The 22,943-nt window shown below is 47.5% G+C and overlaps 2 protein-coding genes across 6 annotated transcripts in view; one reads left to right on the forward strand and one right to left on the reverse strand.

Moving 5' to 3' along the window:
• Positions 1 to 22,943, reverse strand: part of LOC309359452 (uncharacterized protein) — a 190,788-nt gene that overhangs the window by 124,619 nt on the left and 43,226 nt on the right. The window lies entirely within an intron of this gene.
• On the forward strand, positions 1,707 to 21,860 carry PAQR6 (progestin and adipoQ receptor family member 6). Of its 4 annotated transcripts, none has more exons than XM_081893085.1 (8): positions 1,707 to 1,976; positions 12,094 to 12,302; positions 13,390 to 13,517; positions 14,009 to 14,214; positions 14,349 to 14,475; positions 17,083 to 17,179; positions 17,733 to 17,877; positions 18,891 to 21,860. In XM_081893085.1, exons 2-8 carry the CDS (start codon positions 12,252 to 12,254, stop codon positions 19,160 to 19,162), a joined length of 1,026 nt encoding a protein of 341 aa, XP_081749211.1. In that variant the 5' UTR covers positions 1,707 to 1,976; positions 12,094 to 12,251; the 3' UTR covers positions 19,163 to 21,860. The 4 variants fall into 4 exon arrangements, with proteins under 4 accessions (XP_081749211.1, XP_081749213.1, XP_081749212.1 ...); XM_081893087.1 differs by lacking the exon at positions 1,707 to 1,976 and adding an exon at positions 2,101 to 2,221; XM_081893086.1 differs by lacking the exon at positions 1,707 to 1,976 and adding an exon at positions 3,037 to 3,504.

Below are 22,943 nucleotides of genomic sequence, written 5' to 3' on the forward strand. Positions count from 1 at the left end.
TTTTGGGCTACAACTCACATCAGTCTCAGCCAGCACTATCCCTGTTCACTTGGAAGAAGGGGAATATGTCGGGTGGCTTCTCTCCCATAAGCTCTGCTGGTTGCACTTCAAGAACATGGGAGGAGCCTGGCTGCTGGGTCAACCCAATGGGATCTCATCTAGTCCAGGATCCTGTTCTCACAGTGGCCAACCAGGTGCCCCTTCTGGGAACCCCACAAGCAGGACCAGAGCCCTCCCTCCCTCATGTATTCAGAAGCATTTCCTGCCTTCAGCTGTGGAGGCAGAACAGAGCCGCCACTAGTAGCCATCCTTAGCCTTCTCCCTGAACTTGCTTGATCCTCATTTAAAGCCTTCTAGGTTGCTGACCATTACTGTGGCAGAGAGTTCCACAGGTTATGTGCTGTGTGAAGAATTCCTTTTATCCATCCTGAATTTTCCAACATTCTTCTTCACTGGATGCCCACGAACTGTGGTCATAAGAGGGGCAAAAATAATAATAATCCTCTATCCACCTTCTCCATGACATCCATTATTTTATAAACTTCTATCATGTTGCCTCTTCTTTGCCTTTTCTCTAAATTTAAAAGTCCCAACACTTGGGTCGCTTTTTCCCTCTTGCAAGATTTTGCTCCGAAGCTGGTCTGAAGCCTGCCTTTTTACAATGAGCTCTCTCAGCACTGAGCTCCACATCTTGCTGCGATGCCCTTAAATCACTTACTTAGCCTCTCTGCCCACTGCAGAACGCCACAGCCCTCTCCCCAGTCAACTGACCCAGATCGCACAACAATAGCAGAAAGAGGCTTTTGTGTTACCTTTTTTGTCAAAAACATCTTCCAACCTCCTTCGAAGGGAGCTGGTTGTGAATTCTGGGTCAGGGCTGCGTTCCACAGACATTTTGTTCAGTGCGCAGATTTTTTTAAAGGGAATTCTTCTCCCGCCCCTTTAAAAATCCTTAATTGCCCCTACGGCAGAAATGTGAAGCCAGTCTCACCCTTCACCCTAAGTCCCTGAGATGGGTTGCAATATTAGAACACACATTAAAAATGGTTCAAAACAACTTGTTGGCATCTGTGTGCCTCGATAGACAGTGGAGTGCACCTCCAGGGGTGAAGTCAAACCTCTCCATTAGCAGCACCAAAATGAGGGTCCAAGCCTGGGCAATGTGCGTGGTGGTCCAGGACTGCCTAGATGACAGACCCGCCCCACCAGCATTGCCTATGTGGTCCAAAGAAAAGCAGAGCAGTACTCCCAGGTACCCCCACTGCACTGGCTAGGAGTAATAATAATAGTTGCTATTTTTAATTACAATTTCAGTTATTTAATATGAGACATTTTGGATTGGAGAGTTCCAGTCCTCAGTTAACGCCCCCTTTATTTCACTGGAAATTGTCTCTCAAAATTCAAAAATCTGGAAGCAGAAATTTTGGGTCACTTCAGAAAGTGCAAAAAGGCTCTCAGCTTGACACCTGGCTTTGCTCCAGCTGTGCAACGCTGGGACCTCCCAAAATGCGCTCCCCCCACCCAACCTAACCCCAAAAAACGAATGTCCTCAAGGAACCTGCTGTGGCTCGCATCTCCCCCCCACCCCTCCACACTCCAGCTGCAGATCCCCTGTTTAAAAAGACACGTTAGGTTTCTGCCTTGAAGGAGGGAGGAATAATGAGGGCTCTTTTATTGCATTTCTGGCTCCTGATGGTGGTGGCTTCTGCGAAGAGAGAGAGGCCCATTTCTTCCCCTTCCGCCCATAAACTCCAGCCAACGGGGAGGGCGGCCTGGCACTCCGCCACCAGAACTGGCAAGGAATGTAGCTTAGGGAAGAAGACGGCGGGGGGAGTAAAAACTAAGGGGGGAAAAACAGAAACACACTGAGCTCGCTTGGAGCCCGGGCTGCAGGCCCCGCAACTCGGACAAGATGGAGTGCTGGTAGCGGTGCATTGGGGGGGTCTGCCCCGCAGGGTCCGTCCTCTCTGGAGCAGGTAACTGCTTGCAAGCTGGCAGCTTCCTCGGCCTCCTTGCCTGCCTTTCATTCTTCTTGCCTGGGCGGTGGTTTCCTTCCTTCCTTCCTGCTGTGCCAGCTGTTGAGTTATTTTTAAAAAAACTAACTTTTGAGCTTGCCTTGGTCAAAAGTTTTTCAGGATGCAGCTGAAAATCTTTCCGGGCGCATCAATGTGCCTGGTCCTCACAGCCTTGGCGCTCTGGACCCAGTGGATCTCAGCCTGAGGTTGGATGGCTGTCTATCAGGGTTTTATTAGCTGTGATTGCAGGGGGTTGGGCTAGATGATCCCTGGGGTCCCTTTCTTCTCTACAATTCTATGATTCTGGCCTTCAGGTCTTGGCGTAGCCAGCCATTATCTCAGGAAGCGGGACTTTAGCAGGCAGAGTTGAGAAAAAGGAGGAGGAGATCAAGCCACCTGCTCTGCACCAGCCTGGTCCTGCGTCCATTCTTTAGCAGAGAGCCTCAGTTTACCCAGCTCTAAAATGGGCTTAAATTTGAAGATAGTGTGAATTTTTGGGAGGAGAGGGAGATTGGGATTTTTCCCCTACAAATCCGTGCAGCTGTGCCCAGCTCAGGAGAGAGGGAACCTACATCCCCATAATGGCTTGCCCACAGCTGCTAAGCTTTCAATATCCTTTTTAGGTGGACCAATGGAATTAGAAATAGGACTTAACTGTGCCATTTTTGACTGCTGGTACCGAATTTGGATTTCTCTGAGCTTTTTTGGTGCATTAGCTGTGCGTCCCTGGTGTGATTCCTCTAGCATTAAAATTTCAAAACTAGTGTGTGTTGTTCTGGTCATCCCATCAGATGGGATGGGGTTGGAGCAGTTCCCCTGCATGGAGAGTCTAAGGCTATTGGGGGCTTTTTAGATGGGTAGGGGGAAAGATAACTGGGGGTGGAGGAGTGGACGGCACGACAGAAATTTATAAATCAACGGTGTGATTGATCTCTGTGACTGATCCACAATTTCAGACAACTGCATAGTTAAATGTGATGTTAGCGGTGGGGGTTTTAAAAGTGGGGGGGTGGACAACTCACGGGGGAGCAGATAACTGTTCATAGTTATCAGCCACGAGAGCCAGGCGTGGGGAAGTGACTAGGACCTGGAAGACCAGGGTTCAAATCCCCACTCAGCCACGAAGCTCAACGGGTGACCATGGACCAGCCACTATTCCTCTCGGCCTCACCTCGCAGGGTTGTTGTGGGGATTAAATTGAGAAAGGGGAGAAAAATACGGGCTACAAAGGCAATAAAAATGAATGATAGGGAAATGGAATCTCCATGTTCAGCCCTGAAGGCCAGATGCTGAGGACAAATGATAAGGGGTGGTACGTCATCCCTGTGCCCTGCTTGGGAACTGCCAGAATCAGCCTTCACTCCTTTATCTCATAAAGAAGAGGAAAGTGAGGGCTGGAGTCAAAAATCAGATTTTCTAGGCATGAGAAACCAGTGTGTATGGAGAACGCCAGTGCCATCACTCAGGAGGGACTTGGGGTCAACTCAAGGTAAGCATCTGAGGGAAATATCCACGTTGGATGTTTGTGTTCTGTTCTGCACAGCCATTAGGCATCCTTTCTCTTTTCTCAACATGGACTAGAAACTTGGGGTGGGGGGACGACTTGCTTCCGACTCAGCATGGCAGGAATGAAAAGCACTGTGGTAAGCAAAACTGTTGACTTGCCTTTACCGTTGGGAAAGAGGTCAAAATGCCTGATAGCAAAAGAGGTCCTTGTGTCTCCCACCAAAAGCCTGATAGCAATGTCGGCGATCCCTAGGAGGAACTGGGGGACTTGGGGAGTTGGGGCTGCAGACCAGCTGTTGAGGACTGCCGGGTATTTTATATACCCATGTGTGTTTGTATGACATGAGCACATGGAATTTGTGACAGCTATAAAAGCAGATTTGCGCAGGGGGTTGGATTTAGGTGACCCTTGGATGATTGAAACCTGGGAGTGTGTGTGTGTGGGGGTCCTAGGTGGCTTTAGGAGAGGATTAGACACATTTGTAGAGGAAAGGGCCAGTGCTTTTTTCCTGGGGGTGTGCAGGGGTACGCACACCCCTAAACGTTTTGTGAATCTTTGTACTTTTGTCCATTTACTGTACAGTGGTACCTCGTGTTACAAACACTTCGGGTTACTGACTCTGCTAACCTGGAAGCAGTACCTCGGGTTAAGAACTTTACCTCAGGATGAGAATAAATCGTGCGGCAGCAGCGGAGGCTCCATTAGCTAAAGTGGTACCTCAGGTTAAGAATGGTTTCAGGTTAAGAACGGACCTCCAGAATGAATTAAGTTCTTAACCCGAGTTACCACTGTAATTACTTCTAAATTTGCTTCTAACACACACACACACACACGAAGCCTCATACCCAGTGGAATTCTAAGAAATCAAATAGCTTCCTCTGCCATCTTGATTCAAAATGACATCCAATTTTATCCAACCTCGCAACCTTGGCATTATCAACACAATGCTCTAACCAACTATCTTATGTTTCTGTTTAAATGACAGTACAGGTGGTACCTCGGGTTACAGATGCTTCAGGTTACAGATTCCACTAACCCAGAAATAGTACCTCAGGTTAAGAACTTTGCTTCAGGATGAGAACAGAAATCATGTGGTGGCAGCGGGAGGCCCCATTAGCTAAAGTGGTACCTCAGGTTAAGAACAGTTTCAGGTTAAGAATGGACCTCCAGAACGAATAAGGTTTGTAACCAGAGATACCACTGTATTTATTTTTCCCAATTTGAACTATAAAATGGTGATTTTCTTTAGTCAAAATAAAAGGTAAAGGTAAAGGTACCCCTGCCCGTACGGGCCAGTCTTGACAGACTCTGGGGTTGTGCGCCCATCTCACTTAAGAGGCCAGGGGCCAGCGCTGTCCGGAGACACTTCCGGGTCACGTGGCCAGCGTGACGAAGCTGCTCTGGTGAGCCAGAGCTGCACACGGAAACGCCGTTTACCTTCCCGCTGGTAAGCGGTCCCTATTTATCTACTTGCACCCGGAGGTGCTTTTGAACTGCTAGGTTGGCAGGCGCTGGGACCGAGCAGCGAGAGCGCACCCCGCAGCAGGGATTCGAACCGCCGACCTTTCGATCAGCAAGTCCTAGGCGCTGAGGCTTTAACCCACAGCGCCACCTGTGTCCCTTTAGTCAAAATAGAGTACCCCTAAACATTTTTTAAGGGGGGGAGCACTGGAGAGGGCTATCAACGGCTGCCAGCCACAGTGGCTGTGCTCTGCTACCACAGTTGGAGGCAGAAATGCTTTTTGAAGCCTGGAAGGTGCAGGAGGGGAGAGGACTCTTGCGCCCGGGTCCCACTTGTGAGTTTCCTACAAGCATCTTGTTAGCTGCTGTGAGAAAAAGATGCTGCATTAGCTGGGCCATTGGCCTGATCCAGCGGCTCTTCTTATGAATGCAGAACTTGGAGCCCACAGCATCATTTGCAATGATTACCTTGGAGGAAGGGGATTTGTTTTGTTCTTCAAAGGAAGGCGGGTGGCTTCAATTAGCTAATGTCTGCTAAGTGCTTTTGAATATGGAAAATCTCTTAAGCGCTAAAAAAGCTTTTGCTGCCTGAGAAAGCCGGCTTTATTATATTTTTCAAGGTTGTTGTTTTTTAATTGCCAAATACCTCCTTAAAACCTTGCCTGTGGCAGATGCGTGTGTTGGGTAAATCCAGGAGAAAAATGAAGCTCATTGTTGGGTTTCAAAGCAACTGATGTTTTCCACAAGGGTGTGAGGGCTTGGGGATAATTTTGTTGGGGTTCTTTAAGTGAATGGCTCCATTGGATGTGATGTGTGGGGAGGGGAGGGGTCCCAGGCCTTGAGCAGTACTAGTGGGGACTATTTATTTAACAAAATTTATATACTTCTGGTTTGTAAAGCGGGGGGAATCAACAGTAGGTAAACAGAAATAAAGCACATGCCACTTCTACGTTTCTGGGTGGGCTTTGCCTAAACCAGTGTTTCCCAAACTTGGGTCTCCAGCTGCTTTTGGACTATTTAGTAAGTTTAAATGCTTTACTTACAAACTCCAAAGGTCACATTCATACGCTATTCCATGCAGCAACAATAAGAACACAGGTAGAAAATTATTGGGTTGCAAAATACCTTCTGAGCATGTGGTCTGGGCTTGAAGCAGTCAAGCTCATACATGTTGCCTGGTGAGCTTCACATAGTACAAGAAAGTAAACAAAGGAAGCTTCACTTCCTTCTTCAATGGAGGTGAAGCGGTATGACCTGAGTCTAGGAATACAGTTCCATGGTCTTAACCCCTTCATGCATTAACTAGCCCTAAGCTTTCTAGTTATATTTGACTGCAATAATCCACAGCGAAGAGCTCCAAAAGGACCGCCCCAAAGTGGGTGAATGGTAAATGATGTTCACTGTGAAATGATGCATGTTGTGGCAAGAATAATACAGTGGTACCTCGGGTTAAGTACTTAATTTGTTCCGGAGGTCCGTTCTTAACCTGAAACTGTTTTTAACCTGAAGCACCACTTTAGCTAATGGGGCCTCCTGTTGTTGCCGTGCCACCAGAGCACAATTTCTGTTCTCATCCTGAAGCAAAATTCTTAACCTGAAGCACTATTTCTGGGTTAGCGGAGTCTGTAACCTGAAGCGTATGTAACCTGAAGCGTATGTAACCTGAGGTACCACTGTAATCTTAATTTCACATATGTGCTCATGGGGTTTGAACTGGTGGAGACTGACCAGGAACGAGACCTTGGGGTCATAGTGGACAGCTCAGTGAAGATGTTGACCCTATGTGCTGTGGCTGTAGAAAAGGCAGATTCCATGCTAGGGATCATTAGAAAAGGAAATGAAAACAAAACTTGCCAGTATCATAATGCCGTTATAGAAATCTATGGTGTGACCACATTTGGAATATTGTGTGCAATTCTGGCCTCCTCACCTCCTCCTCACCTCAAAAAGGATCTTGTAGAGTTGGAAGAAGGTTCAGAAATGGCCAAGCAAAATGACTGAGGGGATGAAGCGACTCCCCTCTTGTGAGGAATGGTTGCAGCCTTTGGGACTTTGTAGTACAGAGAAAAGGCAAGCAGGAGGTGACATGGTAGAAGTTTATAGAATTATGCTTGGCAGGGAGAAAGAGGATAGGAAAAAAACGGTTTTCTCCCTCTCTCATAACAAGAGAACGTGTGGAAATCCAATGAACTGGAACATTGGAAGATTCAGAAAAGAGAAAATAGTTAAACTATGGAACTCCCTGCCACAGGAGGCAGCGACGGCTACCAGCTTGGATAGAATTAAGAGAGGACTGGACAAATTCATGGCTGTCAGTGTCTGCTAGCCACAATGGCTCTGTCCTGTCTCCACAGTCAGAGGCAGGAGTGCTTCTGAATCCCTGTTGCTGGAAACCACAGGAAAGGAGAGTGCTCTTGTGCCCGAATCCTGCTAGTTGACCACTGTGAGAACAGGATGCTGGACTAGGTGATCCACTGGCCTGATCCAGCAGGGATCTCCTTATGTTCATTTTCCCTGCTTGCTCCCAGCTCCCAAACCCATCACGCCTTTGAGACCGCGCTTCAAAAAAATATTGCTGGGACGATGGAAAGGGTGATTTTATCTCCCAAGAATTCAGCCTTGGCTTGGGTCTTTTTCAGCAAGAAGGGAGCCCAGTGCTGGTTGGCACACACCGGACAGAAAACAGGAAGGGAGAGAGGCAGGGCCAGGGTGGAAGAAGAGGAGGAGTGTTTGGCATGATGGGGTGACGGGGAAGCACAACTGGTGATTTTTATTGGATGCAACATTTTGCCAAACTGGAAAAATGGATAATGAGATCGTGGGGGAGGGAACCTCTTCTGACCTTTGAGCTTTGGGTGCCCTCCCATCTTTCTGGCGGGTTTTTCCTCAGAATCTTTTTTGTCTGGGTTGGTTACAAAGAAGTAATTAATCTTTTATTTCCATCCCTGCCGAAAGCCTTCATCGTTTTGCCTTGACTCCTCTGTGGTCTACCATGTGACTCAGAGGGCCTTCAGCTGTCAATGGTGGCCTTGTGCGAAGGAACAAAAGAGAACTTGATTTCTAGTTTGGGGGAAAACGGGGGGGGGGGGAGAGATTTCTTCCCCCACCTCTGTGAATGAAAGGTCTCCTTGGTTGAAAGGAAAAAAGATTCTGGAGGGGGAACTGGGGGACAACTCCATGTCCCACTCCTCTCCCCACCTCTCATTGTCAAAATAGAGATGGTCAGCGCTTTACATGGACCAGAACTGCGGAACTCCTTGCCTCATGAGGTTGGTTGCGCCCTTCTCTTGCTGTTCTTTGCTGGCTCAAGCTTTTTTTAAAAAAACAAGCAAACCAGCAGGCTTTTGTTTTAGCAGATGCCTATTGTTTTTCTGTCTGATTTTTCTGTTTTATCACTGGGTCCAATTTTGGGGAGGGAGGCCTGGAAGGGGATGGCAAGGGAAAGGGGCTTTTCAGGGGCCCCTCCCCATCTGTGGAATGCTCTCCCATAACCCTCCAACATTTCTTCGATGAAAATAGGGAAATCCCATTCCATAATGATAATTTTACTATTTATACCCCACACATCTTATTGGGTTGCCCCAGCAATCTGGGCAGCTTCCAAAATATAAAAAAACACAATAGAACATTAAAGTTGTTTTTTTTAAAAAAAAACCTTCCTTGTACAAGATTGCCTTCAGATGGCTCGGGGGTTGGATAACTCTATACCCTCCAACATGTCTCTAATGAAAATAGGGACGTCCTAAGGAAAAGCAAGACATTCTGGGATCCAGTCAGAAACTGGGACAGCTTCTCTAAATCAGGGACATCCCTGGAAAATAGAGACACTTGGAGGGTCTGCTCTCTGCCAGTAAGGTAAGCCTGGGTCCTTCACTGGCATTTTTTCAAGGCCAGATAAAAAAAACTTTATCCCCCCTACCCCCCAGCAGATTTTTGGTAGACTCCAATGATGATACTTTTAGGCATTCTGAGATTCAGAATATTTTTTCCCGTGTTTTCCTTCTCCAAAAACTAGGTGCGTCTTGTGGTCTGGTGCGTCTTATAGAGCAAAAAATACGGTATTTTTCTGAACTGCATGTGTGAATGTGTCAGCATTATAATGCATTTATGTTCATGTTTTTAAACACACTGTAAGTCACTAGGAGGCCTTTGTGCAACAACTCAAGTACTATGACTAAATAATCATCTGATGAGCCTATCTCTGTTTTATCACATCTTGTGGTTTTATGGTGTGTTCTTGCATGATGCATCTGGCTTCAGTTATTTATTTCCAATATTTCTCCACCTCCCCATAACTCTGAGCTTCTCCAGGGGGGCACACACATGACAGAGTTTAAAACCCAACACGGTATAAATGCATTTCCTATCTAAATTGCGCTGCAGCAGAGATAAAAGCAGTAAAACCAACCAATTCCATGCTGTTAGGGTGTCAAAAATTGAAGCACAGAATTGGGCCTGGAAATGGTCCAGAAGCTCTTTTGTAGCTGGTGTGATCAGACCAGGACATTCTGCCCCTGTCAACAACCCTGTTTTAGATGCTACCCCCTTCTGCACCCAATAGATCACTGCAGTCTGCCAAAGAGTCTCTCTTGCAAGTTCCAAACTTCTAGGGTGGCTACCCCTGTCCAGTGGCGTAGCGTGGGGGGTGCAGGGGGGCCCGGCCGCACCAGGCGCAACATCTGAGGGTTAGGGGCGCAAATCCACGGGTTAGGGGGCGCAAATTACTTGCCTTGCCCCGGGTGCTGACAACCCACGCTACGCCACTGCCCCTGTCTTGTAGAACAGCACCCCACACTTTCAGGAAACAGTCAAAGATATTGTTGTTCTGGCAGATTTTCCCAGATGGATAAATGGGTCTTTACCAGAAGTGTCCACCTGTTAGAGTTTTAGTCTTGCTATTGTTATTAGTTGGGGTGGGGAGGTAGGCTGTACGCTGAGACCCTGCTAACCCCTGGATCCAGCAAGAATCAAAATTTAAGCAAAGGTAGTTCCTGGGTGAGGCAATCACCTGGATGATGGGTCATGAAAGGGAGCAAAAGGAAAGAGCTTCTGTGTGAGATGGCAAATTCCTCGACTCACAGGTAGTTAGAAAGGCATAGCGAGAGTTGAACGTTGGGGTGATGTGTGCTAGGGGGAAAGCAGCAAACTGGGAGGCAGAGCAGTATTTGGTTTTTGTTTGAATCCAGGGCTATAGCTATGGGAGAAACAAGTGCCTTTTTGGGGGGTGATAATACTGTGAACCCCTCCATCGTAGGCTCAGGTTGCATGTATGTGTAAATAAACCATATAGCATAAAGACACCACAGTCTCTGCTGTGCCTCATTACCAAAAGGAAACAGCACAAAGCTGCCTGGAACCCCTGGAATCTCGCCCTGCTCAGAGATTGGGGTGGAGTGCAACACTGCAAATGTATTTGCTGGTTGTTGGGGGGGGTGTTGGTTTTTGTGTGTGTGTTTTTTTTTTGCATTAACTGTTTTAATTATTCTATGTGTAAATCATCTTGGGACAGTGGTTTAGAGAGTGTGCTGTAGTGCACTTAAGAGTTATGAGAAATCTCCCACCCTGCCAAGCATCCCTTTCTTTGGATGGGCAGAAAAATAGACGTAGGCTTTTCAGAGTGTGACTTTGGAGACCAGAGTTTGAATCCTTCGTCAACCACTGGGTGACCTTGGTCTGTGACCTCTGTTTCTGCCTGTGTGTGATCTGCAATGGTCGCACAATAAAGGAGAAACAGATCCAATGTGACTTGAAAAGTTTTATGAAGCTTAGAAAATGATGAGTTAAGGACTCTGTTGTGGGGCATTGCGACCTAACACGTGAACACACACTTCAGAAGCTTCTGGCCATTGTGCTGAATGGCAGACGAAGACTGACACACCCGGCAGCAAACCCTGACCAAAATATCTCTAGACAAATTGTTTGCAAGGGAGAGACATATATCAGTGTTCCTGTTCTGTGAATCAGGAAACCCTCAGAGAACCCTTCCATGACCTCGTAAACAACTATTCCCCTGGGCTCGCCTTTCTGGCATTTGCTGGCTGGGGGGTCGTGTTGCTGACCTGCCTTACTGGGCTGTTTTAGAGCTTGCAGCAAGATAATGCTTAAGAAGTAGTTTTGAAGCTCTCCCAGGTGCTGAATTGCCAGAAAATAGGAACAGCTGGAAGGCCTCTAGGTGCTCCCCTGGCAGAGTGGGTTTGGCAGTCCCTGGAGCTGGAGGGGAAGGGGGTCCCACAGCCTTTTGGAATCAACCCCACCCACCACCCACTTCTGAGGTGCATCAGGCCGCTGCCATTTTTGCATTCAGATTGACAGGTCTGGACACAATTCTCTGCCCCTTGATGGCAGCGGCACTTTATACAAGCTGTTCACCAGTGAAAGGGACTCCCTCGGACAGCGGTGGACTCTGCTTCATTAGAGGTTTTTAAACAGAGGGTGGGTGGCCACCTGTCAGGGATCCTTTAGCTGTGCATGGCAGGGGGTTGGACTGGATGACCCTTAGGGGTCCCTTCCAACCCTACGATTCTAATGATTCTATTTCTGCTTCTACTCCCTGTTTTATTTGTGACTACTGTATTAATTTTATGATGTCGATTTGTTTTGTTTTATTTATCGATTTATCAACAACTTCTTAATATACTTAAAAGACCACTGTAGACAGTTAAAATCATTGGCAGGGATACAAGGACACTTGTAATGTGAAATAAATTTTGGTAACTATGATTATATAATAGATGGATAATGGTAAAAGATGCAGGGGGGGAAAGAAAAAGAATTTTAAAAAAAATGGAACCCATGGAGGGAGGGGAGGAGGTCCGAAGGTTCAAAAGAACCTTTTTATTTTTATGTTGGGGAAGGTTAAAGTTATTGTGTGTAAATATATATTTTATTTTATTTTTTAAGTTGATTGCAAGGTTATTGCTTGCCACGCCGCTAGGGCTAGGAGGACCTCAGTTGTACAAACTCTGTAGCTCCATGTTTGGTGACAGCAGCTCCTGGGTTCTGAACACTTTTGTTTTGCCCCTTGGGTGAATTTTCACATCTCTCTGTCTCTGTCTCTCCTGTATATGTATATCCCCCGGACCCATCCTCCTTTTTCCTTTGTCATTTTAGGACATAAATGTTGACCCCTTTCCCCATCTCCAGAGCTACCTGGAGGAAGGGGGTTGTGGACTGCAGCTGCCCAGGACCACTTGGCAATATCTCTCCCCACAATCAGAGTTGCCTTTAAAAACACATCTCCAAGAGAATCCCGTGCGCTGTGACTGGAAATGCTTACAATAAAGCTGCCTCAGATCTTCAGGGTCCACCAAGTACCTCGTGTGAGTAACTTATTCTTCCAGTGTTTATGATGTAGGGGCCATCTCCCCCCAACCCAATCCCCCCATGCATGGTTCTGTCCAGGAGGGTCTCTTAAAATCAACACACCAGGGTGGCTAATCAGTCAAGGAAACTGCACCGGTTGAATTTCCACCACAGGGTGGTCCTCTGTTTGAAGGCTGGCCGTTCCAAGTCGCGCTTAAAAGAGCATGAACTCTCTAAGCATTTTCACGTTACATGCGAATGCAGCCTAACAAGATTAAAGCCTCATGTTTGGATTGTTTCTCTGCTCATAGACTCTGGGAATGGGATGGAAGGTCGTTATTGGCTGGGGGTGTTTTGTTAAATTGTGAAATAGAGAAGATGTAAAATGAGAGTCTTTGGGGCCAGTGGAGCCCATTTGGAATCTGGAGAGTGTGCCGTGGGCACCAGCCACAAAATGGCTGCTCTGTGGGAGTGGCATAACACAAAATGGCTGCCGTGGGGCCGTAGCATTATGGCTGCTACATCTGAATGAGCAGAAAGAGAGGCAGGAGGACAACAACATGGCGTGGCTGTGCCCTCCTGTCAGCAGGGAGAAAGACCCCTACAGCAGTCACTGCCACCTTCACTCTTAGAGACAAGCTCTTTGTACCTATCCTCTGTTTAGAATAGAAGGGAGGGAGGGTATCCATTCTTGGCGCCCAAGGAAATGTGAGCTTATATAGGGGGACATGTTCAGTGCAGGTGAGGCTGAGCAAACAGAAGCAGTTGTGGATTTTTGAGGGGATATCTACTGAAAGCTTTTGTGGGTGCCAAAGGGGGTCCTGGTGGGCACACTGGTGACCTTTGACCTCCCAAATGCTGCTGAACTACAACTCCCATCACCCTTCCACATTGACCATGCTTGCTAGGGCTGATGGGAGTTGTAGTTCAGCAACATCTGGAGGGCCAAAGGTTCCCTACCTCTGAACTAACAGAACTGAAGTTAAGGAGAGTCTGTTGCTGCAGGTGGAATTGTAGTGATGGGACACTTCAATAAAGCTTTTGATGCTAAATTTCTGTCTTGGCAACTCAAAAGTGTCTCTTTGGGCAAATCCTGTCCTGTAGATCTTCTGGGAAGATGGAATCATCTCTGGCTACCGTCACCCCAAAAGCTCTGCCTTGGATTGCGTCCTCAGCTCTTTTCAGCTGAACAACGAAACCCTCAACATCTGGACACATTTTTTGCCGACGTGGTAAGTCTGCAGCATCTTTCAGCCGCGTTCTGTGTAGAGTTAATTATCTCCTTGGCTTGGGGGGGGGGTCACATAACTCCATACCTTCCAACATTTCTCTGATGAAAATAGGGACATCCTAAGGAAAAGCAGGACATTTGGGATCAAATCAGAAACCAGGATGGCTTTTGTAAATCCAGGACTGTCCCTGGAGGGTCTGTAAATGACTTTGAAAAGCTGGTACCACAGGATCAACTTCATCAATTTTGTTGAACCGATCAAATAGTTTCACTTGGATTTTGAATAAAGCATGCAGTTTAATTGTTCCTGTTTCAGATTTCATTGTGTTATTACCTTCCTTACTGGGTTGTGCAAACTGCTATTCTGAATAATGCTTTTTAGATAAGTTCACTGGGGACGTGTTTATGGAACCAAGGGGACTGTGGGCTGAAAAGGTTTGGGAACCGCTGTCCCGTTGTCCTTCTCCTGGATGCGTCCTTTGCCTCTTGTAGGTATTTTCTGTGGCGCTTCCTGATGCTCTCCTACAGCCTGGACTTCTGGCGCGACACCTACAGCTGGCCTTTCCTGGCCTACATGGTGCTGGTGTGCCTCTACCCCTTCACCTCCAGCTGTGCCCACACGTTCAGCACCATGTCCACCCATGCCAGGCACATCTGCTACTTCTTGGACTACGGAGCGCTCAGCCTCTACAGTTTGGGTGAGGCAGCTTTCAAGTCGCTAGTGGGAGGGAGTTCCGCAGGTTAACTGTGTGCTGCATTTAGAAGGACTCCCTTTAATCTGTCTTGAATTTTCCAACAGAGGTTGCGCAAGTTTCTTCTCTGTTTATTATAGGCTGCGCTATCACATACGGAGCCTACGCAATGCCTGATGTCTGGGTAGACGGCCCTTTGCACCACTGCTTTGTCCCCCTGGCGGCCCTGAATTCCTTTATCTGCACCAGCCTGTCTTGTTACTCCCGGTAAGTAAGGCCAGTGCTTTTATTTTATGTATTTAAGGAAAAAGAAGGAGCCGTTCCTCACCATGAAGTTTGTACTGTTATTGCCACACTTTTAACATTTGTGGGGGTGGGGGAGAAGGTGCTGTTATTTCATAGCCTTGGGTGCCCCCAGAGGAAAACAAAGCACTGGGTAAGGCTTTTCTGCCGTGCCGAGGTCAGAGCTGAAATGAAAACAGTGTATCTTGCACAGATGTGAAGTTGTGGCATCTCAGATTTCAAAAAAGGCTGCATTTTGGAGCTCAGTTTATTTTAAAGATCTTATTGCCAGCAAGGCAACCACGGGCCAACGATGGCTTCAGATCCAGCGCTTTCTATAATTTGGAACCTTGTCAAAAATCAAACAGGGAGTGAGACTATGCAGTTGATGTTTGCTCGCAAAAATGAGTTAAAAAGCGGCACTCTTTCCCTAAAACCACTTCAGCTCAAACCAAGAACTTTGTTAAATCATCCTCGAAGGATGTCTGTATATTCACCTGCCACCAGATCATTAAGTAACCTTGAAACCGCAAATAGTTTTTGTATGTAGATTTAAGAACACAGAAGTTGCCGGTTATATGATAGGAGGGATTTGTGGCAGGTGGGGGTGGATGGGAAGAGAACAAGGGGAAATGGAGATGTCCTGTCCTACCACCAACCATATACGGTACTTGGGATTGGGGGGGGGGTCCCTTTGCTGTTAAAAAAGAAAGAAAGAATGCAAAATAAATAAACAATAAATCACCAGGTGAAAGAAGCTTGGGGCAAGGGTCCATTAAGGTGGACATTACAAGTCCCTGGCCTCATATCTGAGCTGCAGAAGTGCAACCCACCCACCCTGATTTCAGGTGAGGGTGGAGTTCTGGGACTGAAAGTGCTGGGGTTAGGATTCCTCCAGCGAGTGTGGTTAAGAGGGCCTTTTGGCTCACACAATTGCAGGGGGTTGGACTAGATGACCATTGGGTTTCTTCCAAATCTACAATTCAATGGCTCTTTGACCGCTGAAGTCCCAGAGCTTACTCCTGTGCAAGCGCACTGAGATTTATAGAAGACTACTACTCACGTCTGCTCAGAAGTGAGCCCCATTGACTTCAATGGGGTTTACTTCTAGGTTAAGTGGCAGCCTAAGTCGTCCTGGCCCTGAGTTTGCTGCGTGGCTGCAGACCTCCATTTTCTTAATCAATGCCTATCTTCAGAATGTAGATTAAAAACAACAACAACAACAACAACAAATTACACCTCTCAAGGAGCCCCAGGTAGCAAACAGATACACAATTTAAAAAACAAAGCCAATGCTTTCTAAAACAGATCAAGATGTTCTTTAAGCAATTACAATATGAAACCATTACAAGCAATTACATTTGAAAACATCCTTCTGCCCGCTGATCTTGAGGTTGCTAGGAGCAGTATCTTTCAGCCACCAAATGTCAAGGCAAACAGGAATGTTTTCAAATTCCTCCTGCAAGTTATATTTCTTTATTCATTCATTGTTTCTGAAGGCAGTCCTGTTTTGAGAAGCTTTTAATATTATTTATTTATTTCCCACTTTCCCCCCCAGAGCTCAAGGTGGCTTTCATGGTTCCCCCTCTCATTTAATCTCCACAACAACTACCCTCTGAGGTAGGCTAGGCTGAGAGTGAGTGACTGTCCCAAGACCACTCAATTAACTTCATGGCGGAGTGGGGGATTTGAACCCTGGTTTCCCAGATCCTGGTCCAACACTCCAGCAACTACGCCACACTGAGTGATGGAGACAGACACATCGTGCTGGGAAGGACATTCCGCACCTGGGGAACTCAGACGGGTAGCTGGGGGAGGGGCAGGCGGGCCCAGTGGCTTGGGCGCCTGCAGGCTCCACACTGACCGAAACGGCAGCATGGGACTTGCATCCTGTGGAGGCTCCGCGCAGCATGCTCTGCTCTGGTTTGCCCCGCCCCGTAGGCAGCTTGCTCCACCCCCATGGGCAGCTTGCCCTGCCCCCAGATGCAGGGTGCATGCGCCGCCCCGGGCGCCCGAGCAGGTAGCTACGTCACTGGGGGAACTCCAACTGAAAATTCCCCCGTCATGAGGCCAGTGCCAATTGGGCTGCCGCCCTCTTACAAGGTTGTTGTAGATGAAGTGACAGGGGGCTGTTTAAAAGCCCAATCTAGATGCTCCGTTTCAAGCCAGAGATTCAAAACTGCTAATAATAATAATAATAATAATAATAATAATAATAATAATAATAATAATTTATTTATACCCCGCCCATCTGTCTGGGTTTCCCCAGCCACTCTGGGAGGCTTCCAACAAAATATTAAAATACAGTGGTCTGTTAAACATTAAAAGCTTCCCTAAACAGGGCTGCCTTCAGATGTCTTCTAAAAGTCTGGTAGTTGTTCTTCTCTTTGACATCTGGTGGGAGGGCATTCCACAGGGAAGGCGCCACTACCGAGAAGGCCCTCTGCCTGGTTCCCTGTAACTTGGCTTTTTGCAGTGAGGGAACCGCCAGAACCGCTACTCCACCCTACCCTGACTTTTTTTTTCATAAGCTGTTTTCACCACCTCTTAATTGAAACTTTCCCTCCCCCTCCCGTTGGTCTCTTGGTCTAGATTCCTGGAACTGGAGTATCCTTCTTTGTGCAAGATCTTGAGGACTACAGCCTTCGCTTACCCTTTCCTCTTCGACAACATTCCATTGTTCTACAGGGTAGGATGACAGTGGGGGCAATGTAGCCGGGGGGGGGAGGGGCCTCTGCTGGGAGAGGGTTGTCAATGGCTGCTAACCACAAGGGCTAGGCTCTGCCCTACCAGTCAGAGGCAATAATGCATCTGAACAGCAGATGCTGGAACCGCAGGAGGGGAGAATGTGGCTCTTATGCTCAGCTCCTGTTTGCTGGGTTCCCTGGTTGGCCACTGTGAGAACAGGATGCTGGACTAGAAGGGCCATTGGCCTGATCCTGCAGGGCTGTTCTTATGTTCATATATTTTTTTACTTTGGCCTCTAAGGACAGAATGTGCAGTTTCCCCTACCTTCGCAATCGCATACCAATAATCCAGATTAGTCCCAATAGTTTTTGGGGTGAGCCTCCGCACACCCAAGTCTTGCTATGCCATGCAGATGCAAATTCTTGCCTTCATTTCTTTCCTCTCCTCATGGTGCCACAGGAAGCAGGTGGCTTCGCTCTTTGGCATGGTGTCGCTGTTCCTCCCCTCCAGGGCCACCCTTCCTGGCTGACTCATGACACTTCCTTACCTTTCAGCTCTTGTTCTGCTTTGGTGAAGACTGCGCCTGGAATGACTCCGTCCCTGGTTATTTCTACCACCTTCTTTTCGCAGCCCTCACCGGCTTCCTCTTCGCTTCCCACCTGCCGGAGCGCCTGGCCCCTGGGCGCTTCGATTACATTGGTAAGAGAAGGGGGGATGGGGTGGGCCGGGGTGGAAATAATTGAATCCCTGTGATGGGGTTGCTCTGTCCCAGCTCCTGCCAACCTAGCAGTTCGAAAGCACACCAGTGCAAATAGATAAATAGGTACCACTGCGGCGGGAAGGTAAACGACATTTCCGTGCACTGTGGTTTTTGTCACAGTGTCTGGTTGTGCCAGAAGCAGTTTAGTCCTGCTGGCCACATGACTCGGAAAGCTGTCTGTGGACAAACGCCGGTTCCCTCGGCCTGAAAGCGAGATGAGTGCCGCAACCCCATAATCACCTTTGTCCAGGGGTCCCTTACCTTTACCTTAATCAAGTCCAAAGTCAGAAGCAGGAAATGCTTCTGAATACCACTTGCCGTAAACCACAGGAGGAGAGAGTGATCTTGGGCTTGACTGATAAAGGCCACTGTGAGAACAGACTGGATGGGCCATTGGCTTTATCCAGCCCCGGCTCTTCTTCTTCCTTAAGGTCCACAAATGACAACATTTTGGAGGTCCCAGGTCGCAAAGTGGTTAGTTTGGTCTCAACTAAGGCCAGGGCCTTTTCAGTACCGGCCCCAATTTGGTGGAACGCTCTGTCACAAGAGACTAGGAGCCTGTGGGACTCGACATCTTTCCACAGGGCCTGTAAGACAGAGCTGTTCCGCCTGACCTTTGGTTTGGACTCAGTCTGACCCTTCTGTTTCTCTCCCCTTGTGGTCTTGATTTACCAGCTACTTTTAAAATGAGGCTGCATTTTAAATTGTATTTTAACCTGTATTTTAATTTTTTTCTTTCCCCCCTATTATGTTTTTACTGTGATTTTATTGGTGTTAGCCGCCCTGAGCCCAGCTCTGGTTGGGGAGGGCAGGGTATAAATTATTATTATTATTATTATTATTATTATTATTATTATTATTATTATTATTATGTTACAACCATTTTTTCTCTCTTGATCTTCTCTTATCACCCCATCTCTTCTCTCTCCCACCTCCCTTCCTCCCGCCACAGGACACAGCCACCAGCTCTTCCACATCTGTGCTGTCGTGGGCACCCATTTCCAACTGGAATCTGTTTTATGGGACTTGCATTTGCGCCGGGCCTGGCTGAGCGCTCATGCTCCGGCGGCAACCTTCACCCAGACTTTTGCCATCCTCGGAGCTGCCCTCCTGGGCAACCTCGCACTCGTGGCTGCCTTCACCATGGCCCTCCTCCGGTCCTCCGGCACGACACTGATTCTGCAGAGCAACGTCCCCGAGGTGGAGCGGCCCAAGGAGCAGTGATGGAGCCCTCTCTGACGGCGCTCTGTAGCTTTGATTTCTCTGAGGGACCTTTGTTCCGCCTCTCTCAGACGGCGACTCCTTTGAGAGCCCCTGGGTGAGCGTTTTCTCCGCTGTCGCACTTTATACCTCAGTGTTCTGTGTTCCGGAGGAATGTGGCACCTGCGTCAGAGGGGGGGGGGACCCTTTTGAATGTTCCTCCTAGGTTTGAGCACTTTAAACATTTGGTTGGGACTCGACTGTTCGTGGGTGTGCAGCGCGGAGACCCACAACTGAATGCCTCCCCCCACAGTATGTCAGAGAAGTGGACTTGGGTTTCTGCCGGGACGGCCATTGCTGGCTCGCTCTCCTCCTACACAGAGCCTGATTTCCACTTTCCATTCAGCTCTGCTTCCAGGGGTGCTAAATTCTAAATATCTGTGCACCGCGTCCTTTCTCTTCAGATGTTCTCCTCAGGAGAGTTGCTGTTGCACTGAGAGTCCCGCTCATGGGCTTCTTGTTGTGGGTATCTGGTCGGCCATTTTGAGGACAGGATGCTGAGCTAGAATGGGCCTTCAGCCTGATCCAGCTCCAGGCCTCCTCTGATGTTCTTACACAACTCTTATCTCCAACGATGGCAAGCAGATACCTCCAGGGAAAGGGTGAAGGCACCCTGTATTCTGAGGGAGGCTTCCTCTGAACATGGAGCCTAGACCTGCTCTGCATCCATTTCTCTCACCCCCTTTTAAACCGCCCACACTATCACCACAACAAATTCCATCCATTAATCCTGCTTCGTACAAGGAAGGCCCTCCTTTTGATCCGTCTACCGCCAACCCAGTTTTCTTCAGCAACTTTCCTCATGCTTCTTGCATTCTGTCTCAGATTCTCCAGCTGTGGCTCCTGTGTTGCAGGGACACGGACTAGATGAGAAGGTCCCTTCCGATTCCACGATCCTCTGATTCTCATGTGACACAAGAGTGTGGAGGCATCCTCTGTGGGCCAAAACCCCAGAAGGAGAGGACTCTCTCCACACTTGGCGCAAGAGAATAGCACCGCCCACAAGAGAACTAAGCGTGCGTGCCTTTCTTTTGGATTGCACAGCTTATTGTCGCACAAAAACCTAAATGGCATCTCTCCCCACCCCAAGTTGCACTCATTAATTGTTAACCAATTATTGGGAAGTTCCCCAATAATGAAGAGAGGAGATTCTGAGTGAGTGCAGCTACCATAGTTGGGTGCCATTGTGAGGGTTTTTTTATGCAAAAAGGCCCCAGCCTGAATCCATTTGCTGTAAGAAAGGAGAGCAACAGCAGGATGAGAATTCTCTGTGCCTCCTGTAAGCAAGATTAGACATAGAACAGGCTCAGATTGCAAAAGACGGTTGGGATGATCCATAAAGGTGCAGAACTGCAATGGATTAAACATTTTTGGTCCATGCCCCCTTGGTTCCATAAACTCATCCCCAGAGGGGCCCCCCCATTAAAAACATCCTTCAGAATAGCAGTTTGCACAGCCCATGAAGGAAGATCATAACACAATAAAAATCAAAGCAGCAGCTATTAATTGCATATTTATTCAAAATCCAGTTGAAACTATTTAGTTCATTTAATTCAACAACAACAAAATCATCATCATCATTTAATTTATATCCTGCCCAGCCATTCTGGGCGGCTTACAGCACATATAATCAAACATTATAATCAAACAGAATATACTATACAGGCAACAAACAAACCAATAAATCAATAGAAACCAATAATAACAACAATAATAGCAACAATAGTAAACAGTTTACAGTTATACCCAAATTAAAATAACTGCCAACCCCAACTAAACATTTCCAGTGAGACCAGCTTTTCAAAGTCTGATAGTCATTTACACCTCCAGCACCCTCTGCCACTCGCTTGTTTCTTAGCCCCCCCAAGTAATCCCCCTACCCCACCCCCCACAAAGGGGGCATACCATCCACTTTGGAAACCATTGTCTAAGGCACCTGTTTTGCAACTAGTGGGTTGGGATGACCTACAGACCTAGATGGGTTGCACTAGCAGCACAATCATGATAACCAGTTGCTGGCAGGGGCTTATGGGAATCGTAGTCCAAAACAGCCAGCAGGCAGAAGATTGAGGGGAAAGCTGCAATATACAAATATTTTTTAAAATATTAATAATTAAGAAGTGGAGTCTCCCAAGGTGTGCCTGGGCTAAAGATGGGTTCTGGGTCTGAGAAGGTTGGAGACTGCTGAACTCAAAGTATTGCGGACTCTCCATTGCTAGAGATCTTTAAGCGCAAGTTGAGGAAACATTTGGCTGAGTGGCGTTGACGTGGATCTGATTCACAAGGCAAGATGGTTAGCTGGATGAGGCCAAGAGCCACTTCCATTCCTGTCTTTCCAGGCTGCCCATCAGTAGAGATGAAAGATGGAGATGTTGCCAAGACCAGCAGACTCTGAAGGCCACAATGCTTAGCTTGTGGCTGGTCTAGGATCATGACTAGAGGAAAATAGTCTCCACAAACTCATTCCTTTCACTACAGAAACCCCAAGATGTCCCATATTTTGTACGAAGAATGAGATCTAAGCCAAGGAAAGCCCAGACTTGCAAATCTGAGGTTGTAGAATTGCAGATCCTTAGCTGTCCTAGCAAGCTTATAAGGAACACAACCCTGGTGGGACATTGTGTCTGGACATTCCCAAACCTGATAGGAAATTCTGTCCAGATGTTCTGTCCAGGAAATTCTGTCCAGATGTTCCCGGAAAAATGAAAGGCCAAAGAATGTAGTGGGCGATATACTTTTGAGTGTTTGAGGCTGTTTTTAGTGTGTTCTTGAAGAGGGTGGAGCCTGGAGAAGGCCGGTGGCTCATTAGCTGATGGTGCTAATTGTTTGACTGTTAATTATCAGAGCCGAGTTGGCTGAGAGGCATGAGGGTCCTGATGATGGAGATGGAGTTTTAATATGGTTTCCTGGAGGTGTTTTTACGAAGGATCTAGCGTTGGAGCAAATAGTTGTGGTATCCAATATGGAAAGTGGGGTCCTGTCTTCACTTAGCTTGTTCCTTGCATTACACCCAGTTCAACCAACCTGGGCGATGGACATTTGCAGGCTGAACTTGAGTGACCGTGAACTGGAAGCCTTCCATTATCCACTTTGCTGCTAACTAACAATTACCGTATTTTTCGCTCCATAAGACGCACCTAGTTTTTAGAGGAGGAAAACAAGAAAAAAATATTCTGAATCCCAGAAGCCAAAACAGCAAGAGGGATTGCTGCTTTCGCTGTGATCCCTCTTGCTGTTCTGGCTTCTGGGATAGCTGTGCAGCCTACATTTGCTCCATAAGACGCTCACACGTTTTCCCTTACTTTTGAGGAGGGGAAAAGTGCATCTTATAGAGCGAAAAATACGGTAAGTAGCATGCAAACTCAACAAGCACAGTTTTTGTGGATCACAGCAGGCAGGGGTGAAAGCCACAGGAATAGAGAGAGTTGCTTTTGTGTTCAGGTCCTGTTTGCCAATTTCCCCACAAGCATCTGGTTGGCCACTGTGAGAACAGGATGCTGCACTGAAGAAGCCTGGACTAGATGATCCTTGGGGTCCCTTCCGACTCTACAATTCTATGATTCTATGGCTAGATGGGCCTGATCCAGCAAGCTCTTGTTATGCTCTTATGTTGCCTTAACAGCAATGCCACTGCTAATGGTGTAGAGCAGTTCTGTGGTTGGGAGAGAAGCCAGGCAGAGGAAGAGATCTCTTTCTAGAACTCTCTGTGCTTCCTTGAGTGATAAGCAGAGAGCAACTCCTTAAT

This window comes from Podarcis melisellensis, assembly GCF_964234715.1.
Source record: "Podarcis melisellensis genome assembly, chromosome: 16".
In the NCBI taxonomy this organism is placed as follows: domain Eukaryota; kingdom Metazoa; phylum Chordata; class Lepidosauria; order Squamata; family Lacertidae; genus Podarcis; species Podarcis melisellensis.